General features: G+C 45.8%; 1 protein-coding gene across 1 annotated transcript in view; it reads right to left on the bottom strand.

Annotated features, from left to right (window-relative positions):
• The window catches only part of PLXNC1 (plexin C1), a 143,997-nt gene that overhangs the window by 98,241 nt on the left and 27,801 nt on the right, over positions 1-17,955 (bottom strand). The window contains exons 3-4 of the mRNA XM_068561923.1: positions 15,524-15,658; positions 12,009-12,109 (exon numbers count right to left, since the gene is read on the bottom strand). Coding sequence (XP_068418024.1) covers positions 12,009-12,109; positions 15,524-15,658 — 236 coding nt within the window. The remainder of the gene's footprint in view (positions 1-12,008; positions 12,110-15,523; positions 15,659-17,955) is intronic.

Raw genomic sequence — 17,955 nt, 5'->3', positions numbered from 1 at the left:
TTCAGAAATGGTCCACTCTCCATAGAGCAGGATACAAGTGCCCAAATGTTACAAAACATCACAAGAGCAAAAACACAAAAGACTGGCAGGAAGGCTTCCAATGAAGATAGGAACATCTGTTTGAATGTGGAGGAGTTGCTGGGAACAGGACAAGTACTAGGTCACCAAGACAAGTGAAAACATTTGAGGAATTTTTAAGAGCCAATCGATACATACTTACAAAAGTGCTTGCTGCCTGAGATAAGGTCATTTCAAAAAAACAAATCTATTCCATTAAAACATATATTTACTAAAAGGGGTGTTCCTAATGGTACCTGCTTGAGTCAGGCTACATCAATTAAAGAGATGTGAGGATAAGTAGTCTGGAGGCTGAGGCTGGACCAAACAAAACTGGCTTCTGAGTACGGCAAGCATTCTCCCTGTGCCAGCCACTGTCAGCCGTCCAGGCGCAAAGAGCTGGGTGCCTTCATAGTTTCAACCCCTCTTCACCTTCTGCTTTGAAACATTCCCAGCTCTTCTAACAGCTGACAGTGATGATGAAGAACCCAGGGGATTCATGTCCACCCAAGACCCGCCCCTCCCAGCCTGAGAAGGCCCCCAAATCCCTTTCAGCATCTTCGGTAACCCAGATGCACGGGTTTGGCCTCTGCCGGGGTAATTCAGTGATGCCCCCAGGCCCGGATAACATATCCTCTCTGCTCCCCACTGCTTCCACCCCACAGACAGCTGTCCTACTTGCTTCTACACAATTAGTTGGCACAATGGGGTCCTCACACAAGGAGGAGGGGCCACCCCCAAACCCCATTATTATGATGATCGCTGCCATTAGAGCTGCACTGGACCATAAAGGAGTGTCACTGCACAGACTTCAGGCACGAGGACACCTCCCGGATTGGAAGGAAAGGAGGGACAGATGCAGAATGAGAACCACCTTTCACCTCAAACGGTCTTCCCGGCCACTCGGCTAGATGAGGCCACAGCCTACGAAGGGGGACACCCCCAAAGTGCAGGGTGCTCCTTTGGGTCTTGGCTCAGCTGTCCCCTTCTCCGTGAGGCTTTCCAGGATCCTCTGGTTGAAACTAACCTCCCCTGCCTCCAGTCAGCATGCCCTACCCCCTCCTGGCTTTATTTTTCTTCCTAATAGTGATTGCATCTGACATGCTATTTCCTTCTTTATTTTCACACTGTCCATCTTCCCTCATGTAGTGGGTCGAATAACGTGGTTCCCACAATTCACATCCACCCGGAATCTCAGAATGTGACCTTATTTGGAAATAGGGCCTTTGCAGATGTAATTAGTTAAGGATCTCAAGATGAAATCGTCCCGGATTTAAGGTGTTCAATGACTAGTGTTTTGCCAAGAGAGAGGAGAAGGACATTTAAGGCCACATAAAGATGGAGGCAGAGGTTGGAGATATGCTGCCAGAGCCAAGAAACACCAGGAGCCACCAGAAGCTGGAAGAGGAGAGGAAGGTTTCACCCCTCCAGCCTTCAGAGGTAATGTGGCCCTGCTAACAACTTGATTTTGGATTTCCAGCCTCCAGAACTGTGAGAGAATAAATCTGCATTGTTGGAAACCACTGAGTTGGTGACCACTTGCTACGGCAGCTCTAGGAAACTAACACAGCTCACTGGAAGGACCTCCATGAGGGCAAAGATTTGGGACTGAGCTGTTCACTGCTAGAGAATCCTGGTGCTTAGAACAGTGTCTGACACACACTAGGTGCTCAATAAAGATCTGTTAAGTGAATGCATGGATGCTTAAACTTTCAAGGTGGAAGGGTTTCTATAACTCAGGTTGACCCGGAGTTCCATATTTAACCAGTCATTCATCCATGGTGGGTCCATTTGGACCGGGCTCCGCCCTCTCCTCCCACCACCATGAGGGATAATGTCTCCTTTGTTTCTCTTCCCTTTCACTATAGTGGTAGGTAAAGGTACTGGCTTGGGAGTTAGAGCTGAGCCTAGATTTGAATCCTGGTTCCACTACTTACACAACCTGCAGTAAGCAGATTAATGGCCCCCAAAGATATCTATGTCCTAATCTCTGGGACTTGTGAATATGTTACCTTACATGGCAAGAAGGACTTCAAAGATGTGATTAAGGATCTCAAAATGGGGAGATTATCTTGGATTATCCGAGTGGGCTCAAAGTAATCACAAGAGGCTGCATAAGAGGAGGCAGGATGGTCAGAGTCAGCAAAAGAGACATGATGATGGAAACAGAATTCAGAGCCAGAAAGATTTGAAGAGGCTAGACCTCTGGCTTTGAAGACGCAAGAAGAGGCCGCAAGCCAAGGAACGTAGGCTGCCTCCCGATGCTAGAAAAGACAAGGAAACGGATTCTCCCTACAGCCTCCAGAAGGAATGAGGACCTTTCTACACCTTGGTTTCAGCCCAGTGAAACCCACTGCAGACTTCTGACCTCCAGAACTGCAAGATAATAAATGTATGTTGTTTTAGGCCAGCAAGGTTGTGGTGATTTGCTACCACAGCAGTAGGAAATGAATATAGAAACCTAAGGCTGTTTTCTCTTCTCAAAAGTGGGAATTGTAATAGTACTTTCTTCACAAGGTACCAGGAGGACTAAATGGAACATGCATGGAACATTCAGGGCACAGCATGTGATGTGTGATAAGCATATTCTCCTCCATGCATGGTGACCCTGTCTCCTGGCTGGGCCTGGACTCAAGGCAGGCTTCCTGGAGAAGGGGCACTGTAATAGCTTTCTGAAGGATAAGTGGGCACATTCTGATGGATTCCTCTACTGAAAAGCCCTCAGGGGCCTTCTCTGCTACATAGTGCCCAGCTCTCATGATGGCAGACCGAACCAGAGTAACTCAGGTTTCAGAAGAATGTGGCTATGGGTTACCATGCACCAGGGGTTGTCTTGGTCAAGTTTTCAGGCAATAACAGCTCATAGGCCTTAGGGTTGGCCCTGGGGAGGCTTGAGGAAGGCATGTCTCTTGGGAGAGAGAGGGAAGACAGACCTCAAGACAGGAGAGCAATGCAAGGAACTGGGTTTGTCCATAAGCAAATCATTGAATTCTTTTTGCTTATTACTCTAGGGTATTGAGGATGAATATTTTTAGCAGGCGGATTTTAGTTTTTCTCTCCAGTGTTCAAATCCCCTTCTGTTACCCCAACCCTTTCAGAAAGTCTGTTGTCAGACCGGGTTGAGAAATGACCTCGTTCACAGTGTCATGTGTTGAACAGCCAGCCAGCAGATGAAAACCTAAAAACTGCTACCAGGGGCTGCTTGGAAGTCTTCTAACTGTAAACATGGAAGAAACATGCAGAAGGATATGAGTAAATGTTAAATTTATACAAATAAGTGAGGGGAGCCCACAGATACCTTATCATTAGCACGCCTGGGGGCTTTGTCCCCGCCCTGAACACATCCTGTGCAGGGTGGGGCATTCTGGGATGGGACAATAAAGGTGAGTGTGGCCTCTCCTATGTGGCCCATTTTCTGAAGGGGACCCAGCCCTGGTTCCATTACGTGATTGGGACCGCAAGTGGAGCCCGTGGTGGTGTTGGGAGAAGTGGAGAGGTACATGAAATTTGGAGAAACAGCCGCTAAGTAGATGACTCAGGAAGAGACGTGAGATAAACTCACTCTTTATAAAATATACTAGAAGACAGTGACCCTAGAGGGGGCAGGAGTGGCAAGTGTGGTACAATTAATGCTTGGGTTAACGCACTTCGTCTTCTATACACAATGCCATCAGGATCATCTTTTAAAAACACAAATATGATCGTGTCAGTCCTCTGCTGAAAACCCTTTAATAAGTTCCCAGCATCAACTAATAAAGTCCAAACTCAGAGCCCTTCCCATCGTGGTCCCTCCCATCTACTTCCTTGCTTCCAGAGCCAGTGCTGGGGTAACATGATTCAATTTGCCATCCCCTCAAAAGATCTCTTATTGTAGTGACTTCCCTGGTGGTCCAGTGGTTAAGACTCTGTGCTTCCACTACAGGGCGTGCGGGTTCGATCCCTGGTCGGGGAGCTAAGATCCCACAGGTCGCACGGCCGAAACAATAAAATAAAATGATCTCTTTACTGTGCTGGTTCTGCTCCCCGAATTACCTCTCACCCGCTCCTTCCCTCAGTGAGCGTCTACCTAGGCCTCAAGACCCATTTTTTTTCCTCTTCCCCAAGACCCAATTTTAATGCCACCTCCTCTCTGAAGCCTTTCCCAACCTTGGTTACAGCCAAGGGCTCCTTCCTCTGGGCTTCCGCCACAGTAGTAGTTAACATCACTTGAGTGTTTGCTCTGAACAGGCAACTGTGCCTAGGACTTCATGCCCATCATCCGGTTTAATTCTCTCAGCAACCCTGCAAGGGAGGCACCGTTACTAGCCTGCTTTACAGAAGAGGAGATCTGGCACAGGGAAGATAAGAAACTCGCAGGTCACGCAGAAGCCTGGATTCAACCCCACACACTGGCTCCAGGTCTGCCTTCTTCCTGCTGCCAGTGTGGAAGTCATCCCCCTGCATCACTGGGCACCCCAAACCGGCTAGTTCTCCGACATTCCTGCTCGGTCAATGACACCTCTGCCCCTCTGGTACACAAGGCAGATACCCATGCTCTTTGCCCTATCATCTCAACAGCAAAGCCCCTGCACCTATGAGACTCAGCTCCACATCTCTTGGAAGTCCTTCTCCATCTGACTTGGGTACCCGTTCTTTGGCCTCCAACCTAGTGCCTCGTACAAGGCCTGGAACATGGTAGGAATCCAGTGTATGTTTGGTATCATTTCTTTACTTTCTTTGTGAGGACTTAGATCAAGGGAGAAAGAATACATCTTCCAGAAAAACAGTGGCCACCTTGATATTTTATGGCCCCATTTTTAGTGTGTCAGATTCAAGGGGGGATCCAATTAATCCCTAAGTCCTGTCAATTCTATCTTCCAAATAGCTCTTAAATCCACCTACTTCTTTCCATCCCCACTACCGTCTCTCTTATTCAGTCCCCAATCTCTTGCTGGTTTACAACCACCTTCTAAGGGACCTGCTGGCTTCCAGCGGTGTCGTCTCTAGTCTACCTTGCACCAGAATGCTTGTTCTGAAACACACAAATGATCTAGTCTGTCTTCTGATTGAAACCCTGGGATGGCTTCCCAAAGTCTTTCCAACAAAATTCAAATGCTTTAACATGGGTTTTAAGACCCCTCCTCCCCTGCCCCTGCCTACCATGCCGCCCTCATTAACCAACGCTCCTCAGACAGCACGCTTCCCCTACTGTGCATTAGGCCAGGCGCCCCTCCGGCTTCCAGCCTTGGCACCGTCTGTTCCCTCAGCTTCCCCCGCTTCCTCTCTACCTGGATGACATCTGCTCACACTTCAGGCTCAGCTTAGACATCCCTTCCTCCAGGAAGCCTTCTCTGACCTTAAGTTTAGGTTAGTTTTCTTTGATGGATTCATTTTCACTGTACCTGTTGTTGTCTTTGAAGTATAACTGACCTATAACACTGTGTTAGCTCCACGTGCATAATACAGTGATTTGATATTTCTATACATTATAAAATAATCACCACGACAAGTCTAGTTACCATCCATTGCCACACAAAGTTATTACCATATTATTGACTATATTCTCCATGCTGTACATTTCATTCCCATGACTAATTTTTTTGTACTGGAAGTTTGTACCTCTTAATCTCCCTCACCAATTTCACTCATCCCCCTAACCCCTTCCTCTTGAGCAACCACCTGTTTGTTTCTGTACCCACGACTCTGTTTCTGTTTTGTTATTTTTGTTCATCTGTTTTGTTCTTTAGAGTCCACATATAAGTGAAATCATACAATATTTGCCTTTCTCTGACTTATTTCACTTAGCATAATGCCCTCTAGGTCCATGCATGTTGCTGCAAATGGCAAGATTTCATTTTTATAATGGCCGAGTAGTATTCCACTGTGTATATATACACCGCATCTTGTTTATCCATTTGTCTATCGATGGACACTTAGGCTGCTTCCATATCTTGTCTATTGTGAACACTGCTGCAATGAACATAGGGATGAATGTATCTTTTCGAATTAGTGTTTCATTTTCTTCAGAAAAATACCTAGAAGTGGAATTGCTGGATCAGCTGGTGGTTCTATTTTTAATTTTTTGAGGAACCTCCAAAATGTCCTCCATAGTGGCCGCACCAATTTACATTCCCACCAACAGTGCACGAGGGTTCCCTTTTCTCCACACCCTCGCCAACACTTGCTATTTGCTGGTTAGATGTTTGTTTGGTTTTTTTTATGTGTCCCCATGGAATCCTCCACGTCCTCTGTGCTAACCCTATTATTCTCTATTTACTTATTAGTAGATTGGTAGCTCCTTAACTTATTAGGGTAGACCGGATTATTGTTCCCAGTTCTGCAATCTCTCCTGTACTGGGATAACACACCCATACCCTTTGCCACTAGAGTAGGCAGTGTATGTTTCACTACCCCACTGATGCTGGGCTTGGCTATGTGGCTTGCTTGCCAATGGAATATCAGCAAACACGACATGAGCGGAGGCTCTGAATGAGCTGCAGAGTTTAGCTTGGGTTCTTGTGCTTCTGCTACCTGCCTTGAGGAGAGTACATGCAGGATGAGAGACATATGAAGCAGACCTGAATCAAACTCTCCACCTGCAGCCACTGCTGAGGCTGACCCATGATCAAGAAAAACAAATTTTTGTTCTTGTAAGTCACTAAAAATCCGTTTGTTAACACAGTATTACTGGAGCAGAAACCTGACTACTAACACTGTCTCTATCCCTCACTAGACTGCAAGCTTCATGCGGGCAAGAAAGAACAGTATCCCAAGCACATAGTAGGCGCTCAGTAAATATCTGTTGATGGGGTGTATGACTGAATGAATGAACGTTGGCCATTGACATGTCTGTCTCCCTAGCTGGCACGTGAATTCCTTAAGGCCGAGAACGGCATCTGATTTCTCTCAGTATCACCTAGTTATCTCACTTCCCACATTGGGTTCTTGGTAGAGATTCAATAAATATTTGTTGAAATTAGATAAATTGAATTTTGTGGGCTGACTTGGGAATCAGTCCTTAATTTATGACGTTGTTTCTATGGGAAAATGCATTCCGAGTGCCAAACAAACTTGCAAATGAACTTCTGGAACTTCACCCGCTCATTGGTTCCGGATTGCCAGTTCTGTGGAAATCCATAACTAAACACATGTGCTGTGCTTTGCAGTATGGGAGAAACTGAGAAGCTGCTTCCAAACCCAAGATATTCAGCCTGCAAAAATTCATTTTCCACCCACACAGACAAATTCAACATAGGTTGGATTTGAGGTTCCAACAATAAAATACTAGACTTTTTAGAGCTCACTGTTTATCTAATTGCTTTTTGTCTGCTTATACTGGATGCCTATTCTTAACGTCCGATCAAAAGGAAGTTAAGATCATTTCCTTGCACCACCCCACCTCAACAAATCCACTTTCTAGACGTGTATGAAATAAAGCCCAACCTTCTCAATAGAGAAAATAAATTATTTTTCTAAATAAATCTGTGACATTTACAATAAACACAGTGGGATGCTCTACAGTTATAAGAAAACAACCCCCTTTAGAATTCCTAATTTTGAATGGTACTGACAGCTTAACACGAGTCACAGATCTGAGGCTTAGTTTCATTTCATCTCAGGTCAGAACCAAGCCAGTTTGAAACCAAGTGATCTGACGTGGCTGGGAAGGGCCATCAGTCCACAAATCCGGAATGTTTTATCATACTTAACGCACACGTCTCAGCCTGCCATTGGTAGTTTCCCAATCACTCAGTGTACTCCATTCATTTAACGTATATTTTTTAAGCACCTACTATGCACCAGGCACCATTCTAGATTCTGGGGATACACTCATGAACAAGACGAGGTTCCCATGCAACTTACATTTTAATAAAAGAAGAGGCAGAGAAAGAAGATCATTTCAAATAGTGATGGGGCCAGGAAGAATATAAAACAGTTATGTCACAGGTGAGGCTACTTCAGACTGGGTCATTGCAGGGAGACATGTATGCTGGGACCTGATGAGCAAGAAAGAGCCAGCCGTGGAAGGATTTGGGGAAGAATTTTCTAGACTGAGGAAACAGCAGGTGAAAAGTCCCTGAGGCAGGAACAAGCCTGGCATATTCTTAAGTCAGAAAGAAAGCTCGTGTGGCTGGGGTCGAGTGAACCAAGGAGAGAGTGGCATGAGATGTCTGAGAATAACCAAGGACCCGATTCTGGGAAGCCCTGTATTCAGGCCCTGGGAGCAGGGGAGTCAGACTGAATTCTGTGACGGAGGCCAGTGGAGGTTTTTAAGCTGGGGAATAAAATGATCTGGTTTAGATTTTTACAAGACCACTCCTCCTGGGGCAGGGGTGAGGGGACAAGAGCAGAAGCAGGGGAAGCCGTGAGCAGGCTTTTCCAGAAGGCTGGATTCCTTTATCATCAATAAAAGTCCTGATGTCTTCAACTTCCTCAATTGTTCCCTTCACCCTCTTGCTGGTCTTGATCACCAGGCTCTCCCCGAGGACACTGCCTCCCTGCAGCCCACCAAGGGCTGGCTGGTTCCTCTCCCTCATCACAGTGGTCCTACTTGTGTCTTCCTGCCTCTTCGGGATGAATCTTCTTCCTTTCTTTCCAAGCCTGGCCCCATCCCCTGCGCTCCCCAGCTCAGAAGCTCACGCCATCGGGCCATCTGCCAGACCCCCGCCCCCGACCCCTCCTCGTCAAGACCATCCACAGACCACCCCGCCCATGGGCAATTCCTTTCTTTTCTTGACTATTTGGCTCCTCGGTCTCTCCAACATTGTTCCCATAGTCCTTCTTGGTGACTGGTCCACCGAACACTCTGACCCCTCCTCAGTTCCCTGACCCTCTCTGCCAATGATCTTGTCCTCCATCCTATTTCAGCTACACAATCACACCCCAGACCTTGTCAGTACCAATAACTCCACCCCCTCCATGACCTTAATTTCAAGTTCCCCATAGGCCGACCACTACCTCTTCTCCAGTTCCCCAGGTCCAACAAGATTTAAACCCCAAAACAACCTCCCTTGCACAGAGCTGGCTACCTTTTCACGACCCTCACTCCCCTCGTGTCCTCACGTCCCTCCCTAGAGCTCACTTCTGGCTTGGAGCCCAGGGTCCACTATTGTAAGTACCCACATGCATATCACTGCCCATCCCTTGCAGGCACCCTCAGCTCCTGGGCCCCGCTTTCCCCTCTTGAATGTATTTCCTGGCTAAGCCCCATCTCTGGCTAAATCTAACTCTCCACTTCCTTACCACTATGCCCATGGAGCCAAACATGGCTTGTGAAAGCAAACCCATGCTTACTGCTGTCACTTCAAAAGCAAGACCACTGACTTCAAGGGAGCCCTGATGTTGTCTGGCAACTGTTCTCCCTCTCCCGGCTCTGTTCTCTCTTCCACTCTGTCCCATACCTTCTCTCTCTTCTCCCTTCCAACTCCAGGGCTTCCTCCCTCACCTCACCCACCTTACATTACTGAGAATGATGTAAAGCCACATGCAAAGACACTGTGCATGCTTCCATCACCGACCTGCTCCTGAGGCCATATTCTTCACCTTCCCTCCCATGACCAAGGATGAAGGGTCCCATGCTCCTGGCTGAGGCTGGGCCCCTGCTGGCACACAAGATCATATTTTCTTTCATCTGCTGAAAGACAACACCCCACAGTTCTCCCTTCTCTCTCCTGTATCATCAGTTTCTCTCTCTCTACTGGAACTTTCCCGACAGCACAAAAACACACTATTTCATGTATCTTAAAAAAACCCCAGGGGCTTCCCTGGTGGCGCAGTGATTGAGAATCTGCCTGCCAATGCAGGGGACATGGGTTCGAGCCCCGGTCTGGGAAGATCCCACATGCCGCGGAGCAACTGGGCCCGTGAGCCACAACTACTGAGCCTGCGCGTCTGGAGCCTGTGCTCCGCAACAAGAGAGGCCGCGACAGTGAGAGGCCCGCGCACTGTGATGAAGAGTGGCCCCTACTCGCCGCAACTAGAGAAAGCCCTCGCACAGAAACGAAGACCCGACGCAGCCAAAAATAAATAAATAAATAAATAAAAATTAAAAAACAAACAAACAAAAAAAACCCCAAAGCTCTCTGGACTCCACTTTTTCCTCCAACGTCTGCTCCATTTTTCTGCTGTCTTTCTCAGCAAAGCTCCTCCAAAGAGTTGTCTCCACCCTGCCCTCTTCTAATTTTCTCTTACAGCTTTAGCACCACTTCCTGCCCTTGTCACCGTAACCAGTCATCGCCTGCTAAGTCCAGTGGCTCAATTCTCTTCCTCTCTTGCCTGACCTCTCTGCACAATCTGGCACAATGGACCACTCCCCTCCTCCTTTTTTCCCTGGGCTTCTAGCCGGCCACCTTCTTTAGTCTTTCCGCTTCCCCTTCTGGTTGTTCTCTCCGCGTCTGTTACTTCTTCATCTTCTTGACCCCTAAACACTGCACTGCCTCAATGCTCAGTCCTCCAACTAATCCTCCTCTCAATCTACACTCCCTCCCTCATCTGGTCTGAAGACTTCACGACGTACCATCAGAACACTGCTAACCCCCAAAGTCATATCACCAGCTCGGACATCTCCTATGAACGCCAGACCTGTGTTTGCCAATAGAGTAGCCACTAGCTGCTACGCGTGGCTATTTAATCACCATCACCACTGTGACCATCACCGCCATCTCCACTGCTGTCACTGAATTAACTCCTGCACAGAGCTCTACAAATATAGACAGAGAAGCTACATAAATGGAACAGATCAGAAAGATTATGGCAAACTGCTTAGTGGGTGTGTGGCGATGCAGTGCTGTTCATGATCAGTTAATTTCTTAAACTCTAGTCTTAGGCAAGCGACAAGAAGAAAACGTTCCTACCCAATTACAATTATTCATGAGAATCTTCCTGGCCTTGCCTCTTTTGTCTGCCGATGATTCTGAAGGAAACAGCCCGGTAAGGAAGCTCAGCAAAAGCAAGGGCAATTATGCGTCTTGTTGCATCTCAGCTTCAGACTTCCTCCATGAACTCTTAATTAATTCCATCCCCATATTTTTAGTTTGTTTCCTGAACCTCTTGCTTATATTGTATTTTCCCCCTCTCCCTTCATTGCTCTTGCCTTCCTCCCCCAAAGGCTCCCAAATTCTACTCCCAGTCTTCTTTTCTTTCCCTAAATTGCCCCTTGTTTAGCCTTCAGCTTCTCTGCACCTGTTCTACTCTTTCTTATCCTTTTTCACCTTTAAAAACTGAAAGCACCAAACTGACAGACACTGTTATGTTTTTTTTTTCCCCCTGCCTGAGCTGCAGCTCAGGCTCTCTCTTCCCTGCTTCTATAGCAAAAGCCCGAGTACTGGGTTGCCATGGCAACAGCGAATCCAACCAGGCCGGTCCCAGCGACGCTGGGAGCTGCCATGGCGAGGAAGCTGCTACAAGTCGCCCTGGGCCTAGATGGGTCGTGAACATCGTAATTCAAGACCAGGCTGGGCAGATTCCGCCCGGAGACTGCGACTGCACATCAGGCCTGTGCACAGCTGTACAGCGCATCCAGAGACAACATCATCAATAATCAGGCTTCCACGGAGCCAACCAAACACGTGACATCATGAGGATTCATCTGAAAATTTTCAAACACGCCTATTCTTTTATCTCCTCTGACAGAGAACATTTTGCATCTCTCTCCAGTCTTGGAGAACTCTGTAGAAAGTAAAAGCTAAAGTGACAGCTCCAACTTACGCCGGTATCCTTCCCCCCAACCCCTCTCAACCCCTGCCCTCCACGTTGGGGACCCTCTCAGTGGTTCAGGTCAAATGATTCAGTAGCACCGACACAACTGGGAACATCCCTGAGAATTAATTCAGATTACACACTGGTATTTTAGTTGGCGCAGAGATCAGTTCCCCCAGGTCATTGGAACGGATCCTTAAAGTAGGGCAACAAGTGTGCAGCCGCATGACACTGTTTCGAAATTGTGAGTTGGTGAGAAAGAACTCAGGAAATACCTCTGTAGTGAATGGCACCAACCGCAGTGAGGGTCTGTCGCTGCTAAACACTCCGAACAGGATTCATGTTGACTGCAGTTCGCAACACGAATTCTCCTCACCTAAAAATAAAGATGACGGCAGTTCAGAGGGAATTATGAGCAACACCAGAAAAGCTACAACACCTTATCTGATGAAGGGCCACAAAGAGACATTTATCCACTCAGACGCCGAACGTCTGTGTAATGACATCGGGCAGCGGTTCTCAAGTTCTAGGGTATGAAGCAGTTTATCAGCATCTCCTGGGGAGCTTTTGAAAGGGCAGATTCCCAGACCCCCTGCTGCTGAGACTCTAGTTGAGTAGGTCTGGGGTGGGGCCTAGGAATCTGCCTTTTTAAGAGTTCTCACAGGTGAGCCTGATCCACAGTCAGGTTTCTGACCTGCCAATAGTGATTTTCAAGGATCGTGGAATCAGGTCACCTGGTTTTCAGTGACAGTCAATGGCACCTTGGAGATGAGCGTCTGGGGAAAGCAACAGGCTCTGACCTGGAGTGTCAGCACGAGGTTGGCACTTGACACGGAAATGAGGACCACCCTCCCGCACCCCTCTTAGGGGTAACCCATCGCCTCCTCTCCTGGCTCACTGTTCACACTCCCTCCACTGGAGGTGAAAATAAAAGAAACAGGGGGAGTTTTCCAATCATTCCTGGCCCCTAGAGCTGCCTCTTCCGGTTGTCAGAAAACAGCAGCCCCTGAGGTGGGCGCTGGTGCTGGGCACACCCATGCCCTGGAGGCCGGCAGAGCCTCCCAGCGGGGTTGCGGGGGAAGGCAGGGAGGACCTAAGCCTCACACGGTGCATTTTCTGCAGGCAAAATCCCACAGCGTAGTCAGGAAACCTGTGGAATTCACTAAGCCAGGAAGTTGTACCTGCTGGAAAGTATAAGTAACTTCTTAACACATATATATAGAGAGAGAGTTCTAGAAGGGGTTTGTGAGAAAAGCAGGGGCTATCCCGAGGAATACCCTTCCATTCCAAGCTGACTTCGTGGAGGATAAACACACCCATCATCTCACAGTCCCCAGTGCTGCTGACAGACGTGGCGGGCAGACCACCAGCCTGAGCCAGAATTAACCAGAATGTGGACATTTCCATGTAGCTCACAGCACACCTTTGTAATTCTGGGGGATTTTCACAAATGTCACGGAATCTCTCCAACCTTGTTTCCTCACCTGTGAAACGGTGATAGTGCTGCTGACTTCACGGGGTTATTACCAACATTGCCCGGCACATAATAAACGCTCAATAAATGTTGGCTATTGCTACTACATGAGAAAAAGTTTCCACGGTCCAACAAACATGTGAAACCTCACAGGGAAAAAGCAAACGTTTCCTTAGCACAAGGCTTCTGAGAGCCTTTGAATGCTCTATTATGATACTCTAGGAGCGGTACAGTAAGTAACATCTGCTCCTGGGACCACTTTTGCTCAGAACATTTAGTGGAAAATGAGTCTCTAGAACATTCTTTGAGAATGACTCTACATGTACTTAAACACACAAACATATAACTATGTGAAAGAAAGGCCACCATAAATACTACATTGGACCTGCTTCTCTAACTTAACACATTTATAGGGACTATTCCACAGCAATGCATCTATTTCCATATGGTTGTTTTAATGACCAGGTATTCTATGGATGTAGCAGGGCATTTTAGTTTGGCTGTTACTATCTCCCCAAGAGTCTAGGAAAGGACCTTCCTTAGGTTTTGTCTCTCTAGGGCTTATACTGGCTCAACCAGAGAACCAAAGTCTTACTAATAGGATCTCTAGCAGTGAATCTAAGTGAAGAAGGTAAGAATAACCAGCTTTGATGCCCAGCGGAAAACTCTTCCCGGGACTTCAGGCTTTGAATGGCCAGACTAGAACTCTTCACCTTCAGAAAGTGAGGACCTATCAACTACCGGTAGTTCTCACTGTGGTTCTCAGCCTACACAGTCTTGGGGTCTGGGAAAGGATTTATGAGCTATTTGCAATGTTTCAAAAAGCTGATTGGAAAAACATGCACAGACTAAGCAAGGCTGCAAGTGTCTTTGCTTTGAGCTGGAATTTTATCAGCTCCGTGTGGTAGCAGAGTCAGCGCTCTGAGTGGCCGTTTTGAGATGCCCTTGATAAATAACGCCTGAGAATGGGAATTGTTACTTAATAAGTGCAGTTCGTTGAGTAGACAAAAATCTTTCAAATACGAGAACCCTGGGGAAGAAATATAATAAACAGTGTTTAAATGTTGAAGCAAGCTGGTCAAAAAGGTTCTATATAGTGAAGAACAAAGGTATATGAGATCCACTGGCCATCTCAATGCGGTCATTTTGAATAACTGGCATTTCAACATGCAAAAGGCAATATAGCCTTTTTAGGAATGTCAGAAGCGAAAAAGTGCTGCACATCTTCTCTGCGACTTGGCCAGCACGTGGAGATTGATGTCATTGCTCTTCTCCATAGAATGACTGAGGGGAAAAGAATGGAAAATGAGGGTGGGCCGAGGGCATCTGTTATATCCATTATGTAATTATGTAAGTCTCACTTATCTTCTTTGCACTTTGTATGTTCAAATGGTCATGGGTCAAAACAACCATGCCAGAATGGCCTGTTTGGTTTTCACAAATTTGGGGTTTGATACCATTTATCACGGGCTTTAACATCAGGGTAGAATTTAAGTCCTAGCCCTGACAAGGCTCTATATATATCCTTGAGAAGATATTTAACCTCTCTTAGTCCTAGTTCTTCATATATAAAACAAGGGTAATTTTTATCTCACTAGATTATTGACAGATTTCATTAACATTGTTTATTATACTTTGTGGTGTGTGTGTGTGTGTGTGTGTGTGTGTGTGTGTGTGTACAACTCTATGCATCTAGAGAGACCCTCTTTGGAATAGTAACTAGCACAGCGTCAGTAGGGACTCAGTAACAATTAGTTCCCCTCCTCCTTCCCTTGGTGAAAGCACTTTGTAAAAATGAAGAAAATGTAAAAAGGTATCCTTTTTATTTCAGTAAGCTGAAGCAAGAAGAAAAACTAAAACAGCCAGATAAATTAAGAGAGGGAGGGTGAGTGCCATATATTTCCCGGTTCATGAATGTGTATGAGACTATGGCCTGATATTAACCCCAAATTCCAAAGCTAATCCCATCGGGTATACTCATAAATGCATCTAACCATTCAATGCCCACACGATCAATGTGTAAATTCAGTTACCTCGCTGATTACGCTCCCATTTGCAAGCATACCTTTCTCTGAAAAACTTGGCACTGGAAATATAGCCAATAATAAAATTGTCTAAAGAGGTAATATTTCTTGCTTACTTACTGACAGTAAGGTTTTTAATTCCATGCCTGTGAACCACTGCGTGTCTTCTTGAAGCCTGCAGCAGTGTTTAAACTCAGTAGTTCAAAGTAAAAGCTTCACCACTCGATAATGACATCAATTAAACAATTTGTATCCATAAGACAGAAACAGTAACTAGTATTTTTCTGCCTACCTCTTTTCCAGCTGTTAGATAGATGTAGATATTCTTCTTAGGATGAGGAACGAGTTTGTAGAAAACAGGTGTTTCTTCTTTAATTTCATAGATAACCTCCGGACAATTAGAAGTCAAATTCTCACCAAGAATAACCTATTTTTTAAAAAAGAGAAATATGACTTCTATTAAATAATTTGAATTTCAGGGTGGCAAAACTTATGGCTTAGTCCTAAGATTACATCCTTTCTTCCTCACTACCTACACTGGCTAAGGTACCACGTTCCTTAATCATCGGTTCATATCTCAGCCTTCAACAAGGCTGGTGATAACAAGCTTGGTATTTCTGCTTTCGTAGGGGACAAAGTGGTGGTGCACGCACACACACACAAAGCCACTCCTCGGTGCTGGGGCAGTGTCCTCATATGTGGAAGCTCATTATCCACAACTGGCCTTATGAGAAGCCGCAAGTGACAGCTTCATTAGTGCTATGCCAAGTGATCTTAAAACTAAAGGCAGGCAGCCTGACAGGTACCTGCATGGGTTACTCTGATTCTCCTCTATGGGTCTACACAGTTCTGCGTTTTAAAGTAACCAGGACAACTTAACAGGCCTAAACGAGTAGGCACATATTTATATATAAAATATAAGTAAGTGTGGCTTTGAAGTTGGACATACCTGAGTTTCACTCATCTTTAGTCAATAAACATCTACTGAACATCCACTATATCTATCTGCCACATTCTAGGTGTTTGCAAAAATGCAGTGAACAAATGGTGGGAAAATCCTGCCCTTACAGAACTTACATTCACGTGCATGCTGGGGTGGGGGGAGCGTAATGATAGACAATTAACAATAAATACGTAAATTATAAAATATGTCAACAGGCACCGCAATGCAATGAGAAGCCTGCGCACCGCAACGAAGAGCAGCCCCCGCTCGCCACAACTACAGAAAGCCTGCGCGCAGCAACAAAAACCCAACGCAGCCAAAAAAAAAAAAAAAAAGTTAGCAGGACCGACAGTATAGCACAGGGAACTATATTCAATATCCTGTAATAACCTATAATGGAAAAGAATCTGAAACAGAATAGATTGCATACATGTACAACTGAATCACTTTGCTGTATACCAGAAACTAACACAACACTGTAAATCAACTATACTCCAATATAAAAAGAAAATACGTTAGCAGGTGATATAGGTCAAAATTAAGTGGGGTAAAAAGATGGAGAATGTGTGTTCAGCATTAGGTTTCATTAGAAGGTGACGTTTATTTAGAGACTAGCAGGAGATGCTGCAGCGAGTCATTTAGATACGTGGATGAAGCGTGCTCTTAGAAGAGTGACCCACTGGTGCAAAAGCCCTAAAATGAGAGCAGACCAGTATGGCCTGAGCAGAACAAGTGAGGTAGAGAGGAGTGGACAGCGAGGTAACAGGGTGGATCATATAGGTTCTTGTTGGCCTGTGTAAAGACTTTGCCTCTTACTCTAGGTGAGAGATGCGGAGCCACTGCAGGGCTTTGAGCAGAGGAAACACATGGTGAGAAGGGGCGGTCTGAAGCATGGATATGAAGACTCCTCGGAAGACGATTACCCTAATCCTGGAGAAATATAATGGTAGCTTGGTCTCAGATTTGCATCCTGGCTCTACCCTTCAAGTAGATGTGCTACGCTGAGCTAGTAACTTACTTAACCTCCCTGGGCCTCAATTTCCTCACCTCTAAAATGGAACTAACAATGCCTTCCTTATACACAGTGTTGTAGGATCAAATGAGAATTACGAATAATGCTTAGCACGTGAACAATACTCAATGGATAATAACCTATTACTAGATTACAAGCACCTCTTAGGTAGGGACCATGTCTTAATCATCTTGGTACCTACCCCTTTGCCCCAAACAATACAATGCTTTTGAAAGTGAAGATGTTCAACATTTTGTCAGTTTGGAAACATCCAGATATGATATCTATATTCATATCTCTACCACTGTGGACATCAGTAACATTGGGCATATGATTTGAAAAGAAAAAACTTGGCACCTGGGATTCTTTTCAAAGTCTACATTCACACATCTACAATAACATGCCTGTACCACACATCCTGATGGCAAGCACATTTTTGCTATTTAATCAAAAATTAAGAGTCAAAGCCAGGTGGATTTGGTGCAACTAATAGCTCACTAGGAGCCCATGAACTGCTCACTAAGTTCAGTGGCAGCTCTGTGAAATCAATGTAACTAAATAGATTAAATATGACTTTTTCAAAAGGAAAAGCAGCATTGAGGTCCCAAGGGAGGTGGGAAAGGTCTGTGCCCCAAGTCATTTATAAATGACTCTACCGCTGCACCATCCAATATGGTAGCCGTTAGCCACACATGGCTATTTAAATTTAAATTAAATTAAAAATTCACTTCCTTGGTCACACTAGTCACATTTCAAGTAATCACTAGCC

The sequence above is a fragment of the Eschrichtius robustus genome, chromosome 13 (genome assembly GCF_028021215.1).
Source record: "Eschrichtius robustus isolate mEscRob2 chromosome 13, mEscRob2.pri, whole genome shotgun sequence".
Taxonomy (NCBI): Eukaryota; Metazoa; Chordata; class Mammalia; order Artiodactyla; family Eschrichtiidae; genus Eschrichtius; species Eschrichtius robustus.
The sequence above is the reverse complement of the archived record's forward strand: the minus strand, read 5'-3'. Positions and strand labels throughout refer to the sequence as shown.